Source organism: Delphinus delphis, chromosome 3 (genome assembly GCF_949987515.2).
Source record: "Delphinus delphis chromosome 3, mDelDel1.2, whole genome shotgun sequence".
Classification (NCBI taxonomy): domain Eukaryota; kingdom Metazoa; phylum Chordata; class Mammalia; order Artiodactyla; family Delphinidae; genus Delphinus; species Delphinus delphis.
Window position 1 is genome coordinate 108,842,474 of NC_082685.1, and position 21,384 is coordinate 108,863,857.

A 21,384-nucleotide genomic window follows, 5' to 3' on the forward strand; every position below is an offset into this window, starting at 1 on the left:
TATATAAACAAGTTGCATTAACTGTAGGAATTTATTTTCTAACAACTATTCTTTGTTTCTCTCAAGAACTTTGAAAATGTCCTTTTATCTTTCAGCCACACTTACACGGTGGCAGTGAGGTCAGTTATTCTGCCATCAGTCCCACCTTCTCCACAGTACAGCAGAAGTGAAATCATAAGTGCTGGATTTCTCATCCGTGCTATTGACAGCAGTTCATGTACCGTAAGTTTGATGAAACATCTGCAGATTAATTTGTTCCTACAGATACAGAGGAACCTTTTACCTGGATTTACTAATTAACTCTAATTCTGCAATGTGTCCACCCACACCCACCAGGGAATCCTAAGGTCATCCTTTCAGATCCATTCCGAAAAGATTAGGGTCATAGCCTCCCCTACACCAACAAGATTGAGATCCCTGCTTGAAAAAGCTCCAAGTCAGTAAGAAATTAAAATATTGTTTTGTTTTGCTTTGTTTTTTGAAACAGGTATCTTACTTTAACCAGATTTCTGCTAGCATCCTTCCTTACTTTGCTGGAAATCTTGGTGGCTGGTCAAAATCCATTGAAGAGACAGCAGCCTCCTGTATACAATTCATAGAGAACACTACTGATGATGGGTTGATAAGCATATTTTAAATGATAAACTTTAAATTATCTGTCATTTTATTTTCCACTTTCAATTTCAAGCACCCTTAGCTCTGACACTTGACAAGCTTCTGGGCCACAAATAATTTAATATCAGTCTAAGCAAAATGCAGTTATGAAGAGGTTAAAAAACAAAATGCATCCCAAGTCCAATACCAGTGATTTGGGTTAACATTAAAAGAGCTTTAAAACTCTGTTTTAGATCACCCGTGGCTTTGCTCCCTTCCAGGGGCACAGGCAATGGAAAATTCCCACATGCAATATTGTGTGTTCTGTAAAATGGTGGAAGTTAGGTTAAAATAATCAAAACGTTTTTAGGCTACATGTTCTGTTTGAAAGTTTACAAAATTTTATAAAATCAGAAATGATAAGTTGGCTAGTTGATTAATAGTATGGGGTTGTTCCATGTACAGCAGGTATCTGTATGTCAAGAGCATCTGACAAGATGTATTATGTTTTAGAGCTTTAAATTAGGAAGACATTAAAACATAATGGAATCCAATCAATTTTAGTAATAGGAACTACTTTCCTAGTGTCATTTAACATATATCAAGTTAGCTGACCAATTTAGTATCTATTGCTCTATCTACACTCACAAAGTACCTGCAAAATGTGATATTGTAGAGAAAGCATTAAGAAAGCTCTACTTTAATAATCATTACATTAGAACTTTATTCCCTAGACTTTTTAAAAAAATTTATTTTATTTTTGTCTGTGTTGGGTCTTTGTTGCTGTGCATGGGATTTCTCTAGTTGTGGCGAGCAGGCGCTACTCTTCATTGCGGTACACAGGTATCTCACCGTGGTGGCTTCACTTGTTGTGGAGCACGGGATCCAGGGTGCATGGGCTTCAGTAGTTGTACGTGGGCTCAGTTGTTGTGGTGCATGGGCTTAGCTGCTCCGCGGCACATGGGATCTTCCCGGACCAGGGATCAAACCCGTGTCCCCTGCATTGGCAGGTGGATTCTTAACCACGGCACCACCAAGGAAGTCCCCCTAGGCTTTAACATTTATTATTTTACTCTGTCTGTGATTTGTCTTAACTCATAAGACAAACCAGCATACGTCAAGTTAGCTTCCTCTACAGGACAACTTCTAAAAGTTAAAGGACTTCTCCGTTAAGAGTTTAAAGCACTTAAGAGATTAGTTACATCCTGCTTTAGTTTGTCAAATCTTTACTTCTGTCCAAATTTGGCTGTAATTATTTTTATTAATCTGTGCCAGCAGGTTATTTATATGAACTTTGGACTGTGTCCCAATTTTATGAATTAACATTTATATACAATAAGAAGAATGGATATGTCAATTAAAACATGCTTATACATTACATTCCAAAAGTAGAAAGATTTTTGAGAATATTTTTAGATTTTAAAAAGGTGAAAAAAAGGAGCAATAAAGAGGCTTACAGTACACTAGAGTTTTGTATGCTAAAATTTCAGCCCTCTCCTACAACTGAAACACTTCTAACTGCTGCCTCTCCTACACCTCTGAATTTATTTATTTTTTTTGAATCTTTCTCCTGAACAGTAACAGAAACATTGTGAGGTTGAAGGAATAGAGTAACTTTGGCTGGATCACTTTTAGATATAAAGATGTTGCCCACTCTAACTTGTAACACAGGCATAGTCAAGCACTGTCCAATATGGTAGGCACTAGCCATATGTGACCATTTACATTAATCAAACTTAAATAAAATTTGAACATCAGCCACACTAGCCCCACTTCAATATTATCAGTCACGTGGTCATCAAGGCCTAATTTGAAGTGCTCACTTTCAGACTACTGGACTAAAGAGACTTTAAAAGGGCATGACACTGGAAAAGATAGCAATGCATTCAGGCTCTACATAGGGCACCTCAAAAAGTTTAAAATCTGTGCCTCAAACCATGACACGACTAGGGCATTCCTATTGCAAAATTCAACAACAGCCCTTAGGTTTACATTTCCTTTTTTTTTTTTTCTTTTTTTATAAATTTATTTATTTTTGGCTGTGTTGGGTCTTCGTTGCTGCATGCAGGCTTTTCTCTAGTTGCAGACAGCAGGGGCTACTCTTCGTTGTGGTGCGCAGGCTTCTCATTGCAGTGGCTTCTCTTGTTGTGGAGCACGGGCTCTAGGTGCAGGGGCTTCAGTGGTTGTGGCTTGTGGGTTCTAGAGCGCAGGCTCAGTAGTTGTGGTGCACGACTCTGCTGTTCCACAGCATGTGGCATCTTCCCGGACCAGGGATCGAACCCGTGTCCCCTGCATTGGCAGGCGGATTCTTAACCACTGCGCTACCAAGGAAGCCCTACATTTCCTTTTTTAATGGAAATGTATTTGATTGCTCTTTCACTCATTCAATAAATATTTATTAAGAACCTACTTTGTGTTAGACACTTTTAGGCACTGTGGGTTCAGCAAGGAACAGAAGCATACTGATAACATCATAATAAAATATTGATAAATAAATAGAATATTTAGGAGATAAGTGTTAAATGGAAAAATAAAGCAGGGTAAAGGATGTGAGTGCTGGGGAGGTGTTGGAGGTAGTTGTTCATATTTTAAAAAGGGTGGCCACTTGCCAGAAGCAGCAGGAAAATGCTTCTGCTGCTTCTGGGCCCCCCTCCCCAGGGCTGGGAGGCCAGTGCTATGGCTCAGTGCAGAGACCGGGGTCCCTCAGCCCCGCTGACTTTGCAGGACGCCCCACCCCCCCACTCCTTACCTCGGCCACCCACATTCCAGCTGGACCAGGGCTGGAGGGGCCTTGTGAGGAGTTCCAGGAGTTGCCCTCATGCCTGGGAATTGCAGGCATGTGGACCAGGGGTCAGAAGTGTGAAGCTTCACATCTACTCCTTAAGGGAACTGCAAGTTAAAGACATAAAATTTAATAACATTTTTCTGGCCATGAAACATGACTTTTGTCAAACAACAAGAAGGTGTGGGGGGGAGTTCACACTGAAAGATAGTAAATATTCTATATAACGAATGTAGCAATATATACATCCAGGATTCGGGCTTTTGGTTATTGATGGCCTGGTGGATAGGGTGGTCAGAGTAGGCCCCATTGAGGGATATTTCAGTGAAAACCTGAAGGCAGAGAGGGACTGAACCATGAGGATCTCTGGAGATAGCATGTTTCCTGCAGAAGAACTAGCCCAGGCACAGCCTTTGAGATGGGAATGTGTTTCTGGCACATTCCAGGAAAAGCAGACGCTGGAGAGGCTGGAATAGAGAGGTAATTAAAGACAGATGAATTAACGACAGGCTTTTCTGGATTTCTTTGGTGCCCTGACTTTAAGCAAACATGCCTGAACCAAGGATAAGCAGCAAAGCTCGTTCATCAGCACTCACCCTCAAGCCGCTGGAGACTAAGGACAGAGGGAACATAAAAATGTAGTCATGCTTATTTTCTCCTTTGGAGTGTCAAAATATCCTCCAGGAACACTAAAGATTTCATACCTTTCTTGATAGTAAGGGTTTTCAAGTGCGTCTAACAGGACTGAAAGCTTTTTGATTAAGAAAGGACGTTCTTCCCTATTAATTCTTCCTGGTTTTAATGCAACTGAGTTTCTGATTTATATTCAGTTTTTCTATCATATTTTTAAAGAATTCTAGAGGAAAAAAATGTAAAAATTGATCTATACAGTTTAGAATATAGTTTACCGTTATGGTCTAACACCTCTAGGAAATAATGAACAATTTTAATTAAACCTAGAGAAATCCAGAGTATTTTTATATATACCATCACATGGTTTTGTTCATATTTCTTATTGCACATTTCAGAGACAACCTTGGAAATTTTTATTGGTATATATATAGGAGTAGTTTTGAAAATATATGTTGAAAATGTGTATGTTAAGGAATGTTTTATGTTTAGAATAAATTATTGAAATGTAAACTATGAACCTTGTTCATGACTCATTTTACCCATTTGAAGGTAGTGTAACTACTGGGACAGACAGTTCACCATGGGCCCAGAGGGGTCCTGCATATTATTGCTGAGTGTGCCAAACTGCAAGATTTATTTATCCACAGGCAAATGCTAGTCCCATAGGCAATTAAGTAGGTCAAGGTGACCACAGCTTGACTTCAGTGTAATGGCTCACTCTCTGGGGCGCAGGAAGGCTGGCTTGTTTGCTCTGTGCTACAGCGTTTGCAACTTGTTCCTCAGCTGTGACACAAACCGGCTATGTCTATAGCATCCATCTGGGCCCATCATGTCACCCTGTGGGGACTAAGGGAAAAAGGGAAGCAACAGAAATAAGTTGATACTCACGGTGTTTGCTGTGCCATGAATACTATCTTTTGTCTCTGAACCAGGATTCTCATGCCTTGTCGACATCCATGAAACAGTAACAGACTAGTGTATTAAGAACCTCAGACCCTTCACAGTTCTTGATAGTAACCCACCTCCAGATTCAAAAGTCAAAGAAATATTATAAAATGTCTTTCTCAGTGTACTTGAAGGTATAAAGTACCATATAAAAAATACACATCTGATGCCATCTTTCCCTTCCTCATTTTGTGACATTTTTAGGGACATTTGAAAATAGATTCAAAATTAATATTTCGATCATTTCCATAGCTCATTATCCCTCTCCATGTCCTCCCTTCTTTCTTCATCTGGCTTAGATTCCATGGTCTATCATTAATATCACACCCTGGAAAACACCTGTACCTTTTCGTTTCATTCTACTTGTCTGGCAAACTCAAAACTGTGGTTAAAGTATTTGTAATACCTCACCCCTGCACTAAGCATCTGAAAATTGTGGATGGGTCTCACCTGAAATTTATGACCACAGGTTTCAAAAGGGCTCTGATAATACTACTACATTTCCTACATGTTTGCTATTTCACACTGCCTTCTCTTCCTTCAAGTTTCTCATGTCTCTTACCCTTTCTCAGTTAATGAAATTTAGAAAATACTTCGAGGAAAATATAAACCATTAGGCAGAAGTTGTCTCATCTCCCCATCTATGTACATTCCACATCTTTGTCATCCCTCCTAACACAATGAATTAAACATCTCTACCCTAGCAAAGAACCATTTCTCTAACCTTCTCCGAGGCTTCCCTCCTCCAATTCTCTTTTTTTCTCTATTTCAGGAGTCTTTCCTGGATTATTTTCATAGCCACTATTATCTCTTATCTTAAAATAAATCAAAACAAAGCAAAACAACACTTCACCTGATCCAGTTTCCTAAAGGCCACCATCTCTACTCCAATTATCTATAAATGTGGTCTTCATATCCTTATTTCATTTACCGAACTGTACTTCTCCGTTACTCCACAAAGACCTCTCATTGCCACACTAATGGACCTGTTCTTAGCTTATTTAGCCTCTGAGCAGCATTAACAAAGTTGACTAGTTCCTTCTTTTTGCAGCATTGTCTCCGCTTGGCTTCCGTGATGTCACACTCTTGGATTTCCTCCTGTGTGACCAGTCACACTTTTAAATCCTCTTGAAGTTCTTCCTCCTCCACCAGACCTCTAAATATTAGACTACCCAGGGCTCTGTTCTTGGCCTCTTCTCCTCTATCTCCATTCCTCAGTGAGTCCACCCAGCCTCTGGGTTTTAAAAGACATCTACTTGCCAATAACTCCCAAATCTGTGTCTCAAGCCCTAAACTCTCCTGAACTCCACACTTGTATATCTAACTACTTATCTGACATTTCCACTAAGATAATCGTCATCTCAAAGTCCACATTTCCAAAATAGATCTCTTAATTCTGCCACCTTTCCCTCCATAAATTCTCCTTCCTTCAGGAAATCTTATTAGCTCTATGTTAAAGATATCAACATAATCAGAACCTGACCCCTTCTAACAACTCCACCACAACAACCCTCATTCACACCATCTTCTCTCACCTGAATTATAACCTGCTTTTATCCTTACTCCTCCCTTCACTCTGCTCTCAACTCGGCAATCAGATCATGTCACATTTCTCCCCAAACATGTGAAAAATTTTGCATATCACAGAGTGAAAGTCAAAGCTTTACAATGGTCTGGGGTATGTTGTGGTACGTTGGATTATTTTTCAGAAGTATTCACTCCCTCACCACCATCCCCACCTCCACAAATGGAGCGCGCTGTTCTACCTCTTATCTCTGAGCTCGATTGTGTGACTCATCAACAGACATGATGCAACCAAAGGCTTGAAAATGGTTTTGCAAGTGGACCTGCCCTCTTACATCTCTGCCATTGTCCTGAGAAAAACATGTCAGGGCTAGCCTGCTGGCCCCAGAGCTTCTTCATCTGAGTCTAGCTTAGATCAGCTGACCCCAAACCAAACTTCTTATGGATGTGAGCAAGCCCAAGTGAGATGAGCAGAGCTGTCCAGATAAGCCCAGTCTAGATCTGACTCATAGGCATGAGCTAACTAACCGCTTATTCATGTATGCTTCTGAGAGTTTGTGGTTTTTATGTGGCAGAAACTGGTAGAGGCTGTAAGATAGGACCCCTGTTAACTCTCTGATCTTCTACTAGTTTATCCCTCTCTTTTCCAACCATATTCGCCTCTTTGCTGTTTTCCAACTATACCAGGCAGGCTCCTTCCTCAGTATCATTGCATTTACTTATTACCTCACATCAAGATATCCAAGGCTTTCTCCCTAATACCTCCCTGTGTACTATACAATGTAACATTACAAATGAACCTTGAAAACATGCTAAGTGAAGGAAGCCAGTCAAAAAGATCACATCTTCTTTCTGCCCCTCAAATATGGCAAGCTCATGGCTTTGACTATTTTCTCTCCCTAAACGCTCTTCCTCATTATCTTCACAACAGATTTCTTCTTGTCATCCAGATTTCAGCTTAAAAGTCTTCCTCTCAGAGGGCTTCCCCTGATTATCCAATCTGAAGTAGCTACCCAGCCTCCTGTATCATCTGTGTGTTAATTCTATCACATATTCATTTAATTCACTCATTCATTCAACAGTGTGAATGCTCTGTATGCACCAAGCACTTCTGAGGATAATAAGACAAAATTCCTGCCCTCATGTAACCTATAATCCGGTGGAGAGGGGACAAATAGTGTTATGTAGGGACATAAATTATGGAGAAAATTTAGACAGCAAGAGAATGAAAAGTTATTGGGATGAGGAAAAAGCTATTTCCTATAAGGCTGGTCATAAAAGACTCTCTATTAGGCAGATTATAAGCAGACACCTGAATGAAGTAAGAGAGGGTTGACTCTGGGATGTGGTGGGGAGAATGTCAAGAAAAGCGTAACTTGAGATGCGAGTCTACAGGCTTGGAATATAATTGTACTGAATAAAATGGAGACAAAGGGAATTAGCCCATTTTTTCCCTCAGGGGAAGTGATGAGATTTAAAGCTATTATGAGTTTGAGGTGTTAGTGTAACATCCAAGTAAGAATGTCCAGCAGGCAGGCGAGAAGACAGAACCGAAACCAGGGATTTTAGGGCAAGATGGAGATTTAGGAGTCAGCCACGGAAAAGTGAAAGATAAGCTTGTAAAGAGAGATGACATTTCCAAAGGACTAAAGGAAGAAAAGAGTGCTAACCACTAAGTCTTAGGGGATTCAACAAAATATTTATAAAATGTATAAAATATCCCTCTCTGATATTATTTTTACTGATATTTCTGATATGTATTTTTTGTTCCTAAGTCTCCTCTCCATTCTTCAGCCCCAGCAGAATGCATGTGGCCTTGTTTGTCTTATTCACTGCCACAATCTCAAGTGCCTGAAAGAGTACCAGGAACACAGCAGGTCCTTGGAAAATATATAATGAATAAAGTAAATGTGTGCCTTCTTCTTTTGGCATTCTTAGTTAAGAAAATAACCAACATCAAGCAATACACAATCTCTCAGGATGTCATAATTTCTGTCTCTGGTGAGTTTCTTTAACAAAGTGTCCACATAGTTTTCCAATGTTACATTCAGCACCTGCAATTTATTTCCAATGATTTCACTGTCTACTTTATAGACCATTAAAATGTAAACAAAGTAACCCCAAAGAAGACAAAATGGACATCCCTGCATTGAAGACTACATAAAAAACATTAGACTTAACTTGCAGCTGACAGGTTTTTGACTTTCCAGAGCCTTTTGCTCCTGATAGGACAGGTGAAATAAATCTGGGTGTGTTCAGACTAAATGACCAGGGCAGCACTGCTGTCCTTTTCCAGCTGCATGACTTGTACCATTCCTTTTAAATGGCACTCATCTCCTTAAGTTCTGGGATGCTGAGCCATAGTCTGTTCATGTTTTCCTGTCACTGAAAAAAAAAAAAGAACAGCTCCTATTAAGATTAGAAATGTTCAGAGGTACAGAGATTAAAACAGAAAAGTGTTCCTTTTCTTATTTGGTAAATATTTGCTTTTGAAACATCAGTAACTAATCACAGCTGTTTCCTTTCATTACAAATGTATCCAATCAGGTAAAATTCCAAATGAAACACACAATCCAACAGTCATTCCATTATACAGTACAATGGGAGGCTTAAGCCTTGTGAAATATATGTATTAAGTATGCATGTATTCATCAAATCAAACAAAGAAGCTAATGGGTCTCTGATTAGTGTTCTAACTCTGTTTTGATGATGATGATGCTTGCATCTCATCCTGACTCAACTAAAACATGTGAACAAAATGCTATTAAGTTTGACAGACAATCTGTTATGTGCCATCATCATTCTGGTTAAATAGCACAAACTGAATTTTGGCTAGAATTTCTCTCTTGAAAATCAGGGGCAAAGAAAGAGCTGCTGTTAAGTTGAGATACTCTTCTATTTTAACCTCATTAATTTGTTCTTTATGTCAAAACTAAAACAAAAATAAAAATTAAGCTCATCTAGGATTCATAAAGACTGTGTTTCCAAAGGGATTGTTACATGGACATTAATGGACAATGGCTCATTCAATCCAAAATTAGGTATTCAGAAAAATAAGTAAATAGCAAGTGAGTTTTTATTAAATATTTTTAAAATACAGATTTTGTGACAATTATAAATTAATTTCTAATATAACAATATATTGATGCTTTGAGCCAAGAAAACAATATAACAAAAATTCATTTCCAAATGCAAAGCAGGTACCCCATGTTTAGGGATAGTTCATATTAATGCATAATTTTGTTTTTAGAAAAAGATGATTGTTACAATCAGGTATATAACCACTTAGTTACACCTAAGTTCTGTTGGTTAAAAATATATTCTTTTAGAAAATCCATTTTGAACGTATTATACTTTTTTTCAGTGATTTTCTCCAAACAACTGTAGTAGTGCTCCCTGATGGACAGAACTCAGGAACTGGTTTGACCACTCCTAGATTATACTGATATCTACAATACAGGACTCCAAGGGAGAGTCCAGCTCCAACTTACGAAGCAGGCCCAGTTCAGAATGTTTAACAATGAGGTGCTAACAAACGATAGCACTAATCAAAAATTAACAACTTTAGGTATCTTTGTTTTGGGTTTCTGTGGTTTAGGCACATCCAAAATGTCTTCATAGTCCGCACTCATTCCCTTTGCCCAGCGACCAACCGTGACCATTCGATCTGTAAAGACACAGAAAAGTCAGAATGTAAGAGAAACAGTCATCAAATACATCACCTAGACTGGTATTGGTTTAGCAAAGGAACTAGTTTTGACATGAATAATCACAAAGAGAGAAGACTCCATCACTAAAGGAAAGTGAGCAATTCTGTAATTGATTATAACCCTTGATTTCAGAGTACCACAGGCAATTTCTCATCCCAATTAGGGAAATGCAGCAACTGCTTTGCAATGCACAAATTGATGAGAAAGCTCTTTCATTCTTTCCCAGAGTTCATCATTATAGAGTCAATGAATTCCAAGAGTCTGTAAACAGCAAGACTTATGAAGCATCAGTTTCAAATGAACAAGATTCCACCTGTGAAATTATACAACATCTGCTTGTCAGTCTTGTCATTTGGGAAGAGGCAATCCTCCCAGGAGGGAGAATTCAAATTCCACTTCATCATTTCAACCTCACTGCCTACAGTGTAGTAAAGACTATCTTCTTCTAGACAAGACTGTAAACAAGAACTCTTGGTTTTCAGATTCAAATGCTAGGGGTAGGAAGTAAGAATGGGCAGACTTATTTGTGTGGTACTATGACTATATGATATAAATAGAAATGTGCTTTTTCCCCAAGAAGCACTAGTGGGCTATCCTACTGTCTTGCTTTCTTTCACTCAGGATTATCATCATTTTAAGCTAGGTAAACTAATGTAATAATGGTCTCCACATCCCAAAAAAATCTGCCTTAGGTTTGGTGAACATTTATGAAGTTTTCGATGACACGAGGGTAGTATTTCACTGGGAAGAAAATATAACTGGCCAGATGCTGTGTAGAGAACACAATTTTAATATTTTCGGCAGTTTTTGCAACTAACTGAATCCTTTTGGTTTCACAGCATACATGAGGATACTCAATCATAAGAATACTGTAAGTTATTCTCAAATTTCTTATTTTCTCTTAGTGAGAAATACTTTTCTCATACTTTTCTTCAAGTGACAGAATTGGCTCTATTATTAAATACATGGGTTAGCAAATAAAAATATTTATGAATAAGATGCTTTATAAAATCAGGGTCCTCTGGGGCTTACTGGTCATTTTTTTTCCCACCTGAGAACAGCAGCTGATGCTCAGTTAGTACTGCTGATAAAGAAATGATGAAGTCATTACTGCAGTAGGAAACCAGGCAGCCTTAAAATCAGTTGTATATCAACAAGTTATTAATAACAAAATCCAGCGAAAACACAGAGGAATACTAATCTCACCCCTTCTAAATGGAGGCCCAGAGATCTCACCTGAATTCTGACTTTTGGGGCAATCTTTCTTAAGATGTTCCACAGAGCCACAAAGTCTGCAGCAACCACCTATAAAAAGAACAGAGTAATTGAAAACCTCTAATACTTACATAGGGCTTTTAAGGTCTCAAAGCACTTCCATATCTTATTTGGTCCTCACAACCTTGTTAGTTGCAAAGGTAGCTGGAGCCAGGAACTTACTCCTATTAAGTCCATTCTCCATTCCTCTTGACTTCAAAGAGCACTAAACTGTACCTACCCACCATTTCTTGCCCCTGGCCTTCAGGGCATATGTGGGAAAAAGAAGTGAGATATGACGGAAGGTACGTGTCCTCTGGAGTGTCCAAGAGCCACTGCACAGAAGCCTGGATATTAACCACGGTTAGAAAGGGAAGGGTTTGTGAACTCTGAAAAATCTGTGGGCAGATGCATTTTTTGAGGAGAATGCCCACAGTTTTTAATCAGATTCTTTAATGATCAGAACGTTTAACCATGAGGTGCTATGAGGTCCCCAAAGGGTTAGGAACCACTGCTCTGCTGTACAGGTCAGATGGGGGTGAGCAATTACAAAAGGAATGAAATTAACTTTTGTTTCAGTACCTTCTATCTGCCAGGCATCCCAACTCGAGTAAAAATCCCTATTGCCCTTCTTTAAGCAACATTCCAGGACTGTGAATTACAACACATTTGGTTTCTAAAATGAGTCTTCACTGAATGGTCGAACACTATTGCTTAACGGTCAAGCATTATCACGATCATGCTCATAATGTTAAGTGACTCACTCAGAAAAATGATCCTAATAGGATGAATTCTCACTTCTATGTGACCTACTCCCCTTGCTGCACTTTTTTATATCTAGTCATTTTGGTTGACCATACAAAGGCATCTTTGCTCACTAGTCATATTATATGACCTGTTTCTTAAGTTCAAAACTGAAAGGCACTTTTGAGCATCTTCGAGGTCCAGGACTCTTTACTATTGTAGATGCCATAGTGAAATAGAAGAGGCACTTGAATAATATATTTTAATCCTCATAACTCTTCAAGGTAAAATACCATAATTCATCAAATCTAAGATACCACTGATTATAAGATGTATCATTATTTTACATTGCTCTCTGGAAAAAAAACCTTCCAATTATGTGACACGCCCCAATAGTAAGATACAATGAGTTCAGAGATACTAAAATGTGAACAAAATGTGCATTTTAGAATCAATGAAATACAATTTTCTCATCTCCATTTTACAGGTAAGGAAACTGAGAAGAGAGAAGTTAACTTGGCCAAAGTCCCACAGTTAGTGAGTGGTAGTGCTGAGGCTATAACTGGTCTAACTCCAAAGCTATGCTTTTTCACTGGACTTCTGCAAGGGGACCCAGTCACAACACAAGGTTTCTAGAATCTGATGGTACCAGCATCACATTAACAAATGACTCACATTAACAGATGACAACCTCCTCCTTAAAGCTTTAAACATCACAGACTTTACTGTGGGCACCTTAAGCCATTAGTTGAGCTAAAGTTAAGAAAGTTACTTGATTCCCATGCCAGACAACTAACTAAGGAAAACATTCAAAAACAAAAGTTACTACAAATATGAATAGTGTGTACCAACCCTTCTACCCAAAATGGTATGCTTGACTGAGATTAAATTCACAACACTATTTTTTAAATCTTCTCCTAGTTTGAGAAATTATCCCTTTGCTTCTGTTATGTTTAAAAGTAGATACTTATACTCTCACAAATGATGCTGAAGCAAGCACAGATATTTTGAAATATACATGTCAGTTTTTTCTGATTTGATGTATTAAAAATAATACCAAGTTACATTACACAAAAAGTCTAGTACATAGAATAGTGCTTGATAAAGATAATGAAATTCTCAAGATTTTGCTACTTACTCAAGAATTTATTTAAAAACTAAATAAATTTAGTTTTTAAATAAATTCTTGAGTAAGTTTAAGTATAAACTAAATCACAACTGCATGATGACTCACCATTTTCGACATAAGAGTAAAAGTACTCACCATCAGCATAGAGTCCTTTGGGATTATCAGGACAAGATCTGGACAGATGTCCCATTTCCCCACAAACAAAACATTTTGCAAAAGGAAATTCACCTGTAATAATCAACAGTTCCTGTTAAGTTAGTTTTATATATATATATATATATATATATATATACACACACACACACACATATCATGTAATTCATATTATTTTAAAACACTGTATTCTCAGAGTGTTTAAAAAACATATTTGTTTTTACATGATTTAAAGTTTAATCTCATTTGATTTCAAAATATTAAGTGACACACTCATAACAAACCCTGTCAACAATGAAAAAAACAAGTTGGCTACTTACTGGCCACTTTCCCCATTAACCAAATAAAAAATTGATAGAAAAAAAGATACATTAATACCAAAAGCTGGGTCTACTTTAGCCTTGCACTTGGTTATTTCATGCTCTGTGGATCCACACCGGTAACATATTCCAGTGCCCATTTCTTGATTCTCAAGGGCAGCTGGGCAATCTGCAATCCCATGGCCAGGTTTTCTACAATGGAAACATACCTAGGAAAACAAAAATGTGAGTTTCCACACTGCAACACTACACTGGCTTTATTAATTCTAGTCATCAAAAATGTCTTTAAAACATTCCTCATTTTAAAGTTATCTAGTTCTTTTTTTGAAATCTCAGTATTTTATCTGTAGAAAAAAGTGTTTCACATATTCCTAAACCATAAGAAATGTCATTTCCATCAGAGAGTTTCAGTGCTTTTGAAAACCCTCAATCCATCAATCTCTCAGTCTCAGACACAAGTTATAAATGTCTTTGTAGGAGGTAATTGCTTAAATGAATTAAGCAAATATGGACTATTCATTTCATTAATGTGGCTGTCTGTACCTAGAAACACCGAGTTTTCTGGAGGAGATGGACAATGACCATAGAAATTATCACTCAAAATTAATACTTTCACTTTTAAAGTTCACATAATTGAATGAATTTGGGTCAAGTGATTCCATTGAAATTATGATTTGAATCATAAGATATATTTCATACCAAAATGTATACTTAAATTTTTATATCTTTCATACATATTCCTTAGTATTCATAAATAGATAGATGTTTCATTTTAGAATATATGCACATTTTCAAGGTATAATTCTAAGATGAATTATTTGGCTCCAGCCTAACATTGAACAATGGTTTGGTTTCTTTACACACTACCTAGCAATTTGCAGGATATTTTTCGCTGCAATGAATGAGAATATCAGTCATAATCAAAGATGGTAGAGAGCTAAAGTATTTTATTTAAACTGGAAAAAGGTACATTTTTTGGATAACAAATATTTCATCATTTAATTTTTTTTCGAAATAAGCACAAGGTTTTTAAAAAGCAAATTCAGTAGGCAAAATAATATTTTGCAACTGTGCTCTCACTTTCTTTTTTTCCTGTTTAATAACATACTGGAAAAGAATGAGTCCCTTTAGTCTTTATTAACTTTTACATTTAAAATGAGCTAGTGCAAACAAAGAGAATTCATTTATTCTACAACTGCAGGAAAAGTTACTACCCAAAACTGGATCACCAACATAAGAAGCCTTGTATTCTTGGTGAAGTCAAAGTTGTCTCTAGTAACCTGACAGCTTACTGACTGGGGTTTTATCTGTAAAACCTAATCTTCACCGAATACAAACTTTTTGAATGATCCTTAAATTTAATGTAGATGGGATTGTGGAGAGCGGACTGGTAAATTTCTAGATGTCAACTTATTAACAACAGAACTGATGCTTAGTCTGCTTAGTCTGAGGTATTAAAAAGAAAAACAAGAAAATTAGTTGAAGGGTCTCAACAAGCCATATACTATTTAAAGCACACGCTTTAATATAAAGAATTCTTTTTTTTTTTTTTTGGAAAAACAATGTCCTTCCCCTTAATTAAAAACATAAAACTTCTCTTAAAAGGTCACAATACTAAACTTTTTCAAAAAGTATGCAATTCACCACACCGCCTATGTCAATGAAATTATCTTTACACTATCCTTACATTAAATTAACTTGACTTTAAAATATTTAAAAATTGTATAATTTAAACAAAACTATCTTGATCCAAATAGAAATGATTATCTTTTCTATCCCAATTTATCCATAAGGAACATTTTATCAGTATTATCTCCACAAAAGAATCTTTAAATATGACACTGCATAAAACTAATCCTGCAAATAGTCAGAAGCCACATTTATGGAGGCTGTAACATTTCAAATCTACACTGGTGCAAACAGTGCTCTACAAGTAGTAATTCTGATAAAAAATAAAACTGTAAAATAGCAACAAATCCTGATTCTTATGTAGTATCCTGCTAGAAGAATCCTTTGCTAGAGAAGGGAAAGAATTATACCAAGTATTTCATTTCCTGTGTCTGACACAGTTTAAAATCTAGGTCTTGGCACCACGGAAATAAACCTGTAGCCCCCAGCACTCCTCTCAGTGTAACATGGGGAAGGGGAGCAATGACTAGGGAGAGTCTCAAGGAGTTTTAACTCTGCTATTACTCTGCTCTGTTACTAACCAGTACGATTCTTATTAGATCTCCTTCCTGTGCAATCAGTTTTTCATGGATAAAGATAAAAGGAGACATCCTTTCCAACTAATGGGAACCACACATATCTAACCTGTTGTACTTAACCTTCCCCCTTATTTTGATCTTTTTTAAAAATGGCTGTTTGAAAAAGGGCTACTGGAAGGGGTGAGAACATAGGTCTTAAAGTCAGACTCTGGGTTTAAATATCTTCTTTTTTTCTTTTGGCTGAACTACATAGAGTTAGCAGCTCATTTAGGTTCACATTTATTTAATAACGCATATACTTATAAGTGCCAACCATGATTCTAAGTAATCAAATATTAACACCTTTTCCTGGGTTTGAATTTCTCCTCTGCTACTTGCTAAGTGGCTTTCAGCAAGATACTTAACCTAGCTGCACACCAGTGTTTTCTACCCAAAACATGGAAATAATGCCACCATCTTTGTATGTTGTGATAATTAATCAGTACATCAAGTGTCTAGCATAGAGAAGGTGTTCAAAAAAAGTCCTAGTGTCATTACTAGCCCTCAAAAAGATGCCATATAAGTCTAGTACATAACCACAATCAGACTCTGCTAAAATACATATCTGAGTGTATGAATAATAGTTTCTAGCCATACAAAGTAACATTTTAGTAGAAGTGATAATCTTACCATTGCATTTTTCTTTGCTGCTTGTCTTTTTAATCGTCTTCCTTCCCGGCGACTATCTTTCTTTAAAGCAACTGCAATTTCTTCCCTGACTTCCTGACTGTCTGCTGCTATCATCTCCCCATTGCGAACCATCTGTGAGTTTTGCCTTAGATATTCCATGAATCCATTCACATCTTCATTTAAATACTCCTTTTTCTTTTTATTCTTTTTGTGTTTTGCTTGGGGTGCATGATTTTTAAGGGACAGACTATCGGCTTCAAGTTGTTTACTCTTTGGTAGGTTTTGGCTTTTTCCCTCAAAGGACCCCTTCTTCATGTCCTCCCATGATGTTGCAGGGAAGGGTCTTTTGTTCTGTGTGGTAGTAACTCGTGCCCACCTGGTCATGGCTTCATCAGATGTTTATCCGTCTTTAAGACAAGCATGGCCAGTTAGTCACCATCTCAAATTAAAAAATGAAAAAAAAAGATACATGCTATATCACTATATAACCTGTACCCATATGTTACTGTTTTAATTATTAAAACACTTTTTAACTTAATTTATATATCTGTATATTTAATTCTATAACATGCTGCAGAGATATGCCTGTAATGTAAATCTAGCCCTTGCTACCACACCAGTAAGAAAACAAACAGCAACAACAAAAAACACAAGGATATAAATACTTGCTTCAAACTGGAAAACAATTCATTAAGAAACCAAATTATTTCCAAAATTAAATCACATAGTAATAGTAAATGAAGTTACTTTTCCCAAATTCTGCAGTTTTCTTAGCGGTTTATTTTCCTATCTCTAAGTCCCAGGTCTACTTTCTTCCAATCTTCTTGTTTAGTCTGCCATTTCATCGCAAATAATTTGCACAGCAAATTAGTAAGTATACACAACTCCTGTCCTTTGACCTGAAGTCTGTCATGACAACTCTTTCCGGCAGATTGATAAGCAAAACATGTGTTTGCAGTCACGTGATAATACCGAGTCTTCCTTTTATTAATCAGAGCGTAAGCTACTTCCAGCCCAGCTGTTTTAAATAATTTTCAGTTATTAAGACGCCCCTCTTTTAGGGCAGCATCCCGTGCGGAAAACCTCAGTTCCTGCCACTACATCCCTTCAGCACAAGCTGCGGGGCGGAGCCAATAAACAGGTGTGGTGCTGTGCACGCCACTTTACACCACGCGCGCGCACTCGTCGCTGCAGATCCTGTGACTGTCACAGTGGGGACTGGAGCTGTTCAAAAGGAGAAAGGTTATCCTTCCCCTGAGTACATGGAACAGGGGAAGCTCTGAGTACCCGGTCGGCCGGATCCATTCGACCCGACGGGTCCCAGTGGGGCTGGCCCGCGCCGGCCCAAGCGGCCAACCTCCTACAGCTGAGGCGTGTCCCGTCACCGGCGGCCTGGTCCCGCCGCGGAGCCCGGTGCTTCAGCCCCACCTGGCGCTGGGGGCCCTCGGGGACCTAGCTGCCACTCCCTCCGCCCTCCCGCCGCGTCCCAGGGAACGAAAGAGGGGGGGTCCCACGACCTTACTCCCCCACGCGCAGCTTCTTACCACGCACGAATCCTCCAGAGCAGCAGAGTTGGCAGGCCAGAGAAACCCGTCACGCTGCGGCGGCGCGACAGTCGGGAGCGGAAGCACGTCATCCCTGACAGCGCGTCACTTCCGGGGGGCAATTGGTTCACACGCTGAGGTACGGCTGTCAGGCGCTATGCTGTCTCTCAGCGCCAGTAAATGTGGCTAGTTAGAAAATGTGAAGCTCGCAGTGTTTGAAGGGCCCCGCTCTGGACCCCGGAGATGCGAAGTTGAGAGTGCGCAATCTGTGCTGTATGGAACGCACAACATAGTGGGCGAGATGGATGGAAGGATCCGTGGGGTGGGAAAGGCCCGAAAGACTTCCCTGAGAAATGATCTTTGTACTGGACTTCGAAAGATAAAGCAAATATTTCTTGGGATTGGCGGCGGGAGGGAGTTACGTTTTTCTATCCGAAGTAAAGTAAAACTATTAGCGCAGTGGGAATGGATCACTGTGATAGAAGTGTAAAAAAGGACATTTGGGGCCCTACTAGGTGAAGGGCGGTGCCCCATAGTCCTGACCAATGCTAGTTCAGCGTTCAATTGAAATACCACCCTGTGGAGCCAAAGACGTTCTCCTTTAAGAGAGAAATTGTAGTCTCCTGAGCAACTCTTTATCTCAACTAGCCACCCCTCCCCCCGCGCCCCCAACCAAAAAAACCCGGCTACCACCAGCATTTGTGCTTGGTGGAAAAATTGGCAATCCACTCAGTTCACCAGGACAACTGCTCCCATCCCCATCATCATGCTCGATCCCTTTTACCTCTTAAATATCTGTCCACTTTATCGCTACTGCTACCTCCCTTGTTCCAGCTTTCATCATGTCTCGCCCGGATTACTGGCAGCTGATCTAGGCATCCGTTCTTGTTGCACTCCCTCAAATCCATTTTCCGTGCCTTAGCGAAGCAAACTTTTGAAATGTAAATCAGATTGTTGCTCCCTGCTTTAAACCCTTCCATAGTTTCCTATTGTTCTTAGGATGAAGTTCAAACTCATTAACAAGATAAGTCCCTGCCTATTTCTCTAGCCTCACGCTGCACAAGTTCCGCCTCTTCTTTGAGCTCCAGGCATAGGAGTCTCCTCAGTTTGTCAAATGCCACATGCATCTTGCTATCTCCAAGCCCTTATATATGCTCTTCTCTTTGTATGGTACTCCTCCTTCTCTTCTTCCAATTAATTTCTACTCACCCGTCAAGGTTTTTAACGTTTTATCCTCAAGTAAGCCTTCCAAAGCCCCCTCCCCAAACTAGATCAATCCCTAGTATACAGTCATGGCACTCTATACTTCTTTATGGCGCTTTTCAAATTCGTAATTGCATAATGAATTGTGTAATAAGTTGTTTGTTGTATCCCCATTGCCTGGTACATAGTTGATGCTCAGTATGGTTTGTTAGCTAAATGAAGAATAAGTATTTTGCAATGCTTGTTAAAGTAAGCTAGAAAATGACTCTATTTTAAGAGGAAAGATTAAAGTCAATGCTATAGGAATATTGGAATTTGGTATGGTAAATATCACAAATATCCTAGGTCTTATGGTGGGGAAAGTTTTAAAAGATTTTTTTTTTTAAATCCTCCAGCTCTGGAAAAGAGGGAGCTTCCTAAAAGATGTGAGAGTGCCACTCATACCATCATGTTCTTAACCAGCTGGCTTCAGGCTCTAAGTGCCAACCTAAAACCTGACATTTCATAAAGAGGTTTTCTTTGGTAGATGCCAGGTTCTTGCACATAATGTATGCCACTAGAGGGTGCATTCAACTAAAACTCGTCTTTAGTATTGTGCTGAATTTTAATCTGTAGAAGGTTGTATATTCCTGGAAGTGAAGGAACATGATCTCAATTTGCTTTTGTGGAAATACATCAAATAAAAATTAGAAATTGAGCAAATCAGCCATAGAAATCCTTTGGGATTCAGAAGAAAGTATTAGTACTAATTACAGCTAACTTCCACTGAACGTTTTATAGGTACCTAGCACTCTGTGCTTAATGCTTTCCATTCATTAACTCATTAATCCACCCAGTATCCTGAGAGGTAGAAACTATTATTTTCTCCACTTTACAATGAAGAAACAAGCTCAGAGAGCTAAAGTAACTTATCCAAGGTCACACATTTAGTAAGAGGCAGAGTCAGGATTTGAACCATAAGCTCAGTCCAAAGGTGTGAGCTCCATTATGTTGAAATACTATAGGGGATTGTTTGCCAGCTTGAACCCACTTTAAAATAGACTTACTCAGTTAGCCTTGCCCATATGAGACTTTATTTATTTATTTTTAGAATGTATTCACTTTTACAGTTCAATGGACTATCTTTTTATTAAATTTTTTCATTCAGATATCGTTAAAATACTGTAAATGTGTTATTTTCAAAACAGTATGATCCACAGGATAAATGTTAAGTGAGGAACTGAAGTTCTGGTTATGAAGGGCTGAAGTACCTCATTTTTAGAAAATTGTGAAGTGTATGATGCATACAGAAAAGTATATGACATATGAAGTAATCATAAAGCACATGTTCATGTAAACACTGCCCAGTTTAAGAAGCTGACAATTGCCAGATATTGTTTCAAATCATATTAATTTTTTTTTGCAGAGGTAGTACATTTTAATGTTTCAAACAAAAGTAGTTTGTTATAATGATATAAGCTTTCTACAAACCATCTCTTATCCTGATGACTATATATTCTGGATAAAATATAAAAAACAATTACCTGAGGATTCTGAAGAGTAAGTAAAAGCAGACATTTGTGGAGGGGAGTCAAAATATGAAGAAGCAATTGGCACATGATTGTGTGTCCCTTTGTGTGTTTGTGTCTTTGCCATGAGAGTGGGCCACAGTCACAAAGTACATGAACAGCTAAAACTGCAATGGAAACCCCACCATCAACTTTCTGGTTGGAGGAACCAGGGGAAGAAGCAGGCAACAGCCATCCCTGGAGAGTGAGGGGAGAAGATCCTGGAAGGAAGAGGGCCACACGAAGCCCTCTTTGTATTCGTATATATATGTATATGAAGATGTAGATGTAGATGTAGATGTATGTGTATGTATCCCTCACAAATCTCAAGGTGGTCCCTGAACCCACATGCACAAGACAAACTTGGAGGCTAAAAGAATAAACTGAGATTTGAATTTCCACTGACAAAAAGTGAGGCAAACCTGT

General features: G+C 38.5%; 2 protein-coding genes across 14 annotated transcripts in view; one reads left to right on the top strand and one right to left on the bottom strand.

Annotated features, from left to right (window-relative positions):
- The window catches only part of ACOT12 (acyl-CoA thioesterase 12), a 51,334-nt gene extending 46,815 nt beyond the window's left edge, over positions 1-4,519 (top strand). For all 12 annotated transcript variants that reach the window (XM_060009207.1, XM_069540600.1, XM_069540601.1 and 9 more), the window contains 2 exons: positions 96-222; positions 488-4,519. In XM_060009207.1, the coding sequence (XP_059865190.1) occupies positions 96-222; positions 488-637 (277 nt within the window). In that variant the 3' untranslated portion in view covers positions 638-4,519. The remainder of the gene's footprint in view (positions 1-95; positions 223-487) is intronic.
- A 119-nt stretch (positions 4,520-4,638) lies between these two features.
- On the bottom strand, positions 4,639-18,556 carry ZCCHC9 (zinc finger CCHC-type containing 9). Of its 2 annotated transcripts, none has more exons than XM_060009213.1 (6): positions 18,209-18,556; positions 16,665-17,071; positions 13,847-13,997; positions 13,451-13,543; positions 11,425-11,493; positions 4,639-10,145 (listed from the first exon to the last, which is right to left on the bottom strand). In XM_060009213.1, exons 2-6 carry the CDS (start codon positions 17,046-17,048, stop codon positions 10,027-10,029), a joined length of 816 nt encoding a protein of 271 aa, XP_059865196.1. In that variant the 5' UTR covers positions 17,049-17,071; positions 18,209-18,556; the 3' UTR covers positions 4,639-10,026. The 2 variants fall into 2 exon arrangements, with proteins under 2 accessions (XP_059865196.1, XP_059865197.1); XM_060009214.1 differs by having other exon boundaries at positions 16,665-17,103.
- Positions 18,557-21,384: the final 2,828 nt, after the last annotated feature.

Coding starts and splice junctions, on each gene's coding strand:
- ZCCHC9 (XM_060009213.1), bottom strand. CDS start 17,048: ATGACCAGGTGGGCACGAGTTACTACCACACAGAACAAAAGACCCTTC. Junction 13,998..16,664: donor CAGCAAAGAAAAATGCAATG/GTAAGATTATCA, acceptor TTGTTTTCCTAG/GTATGTTTCCATTGTAGAAA. Junction 10,146..11,424: donor CCCCAAAAGTCAGAATTCAG/GTGAGATCTCTG, acceptor GTGTCTTTACAG/ATCGAATGGTCACGGTTGGT.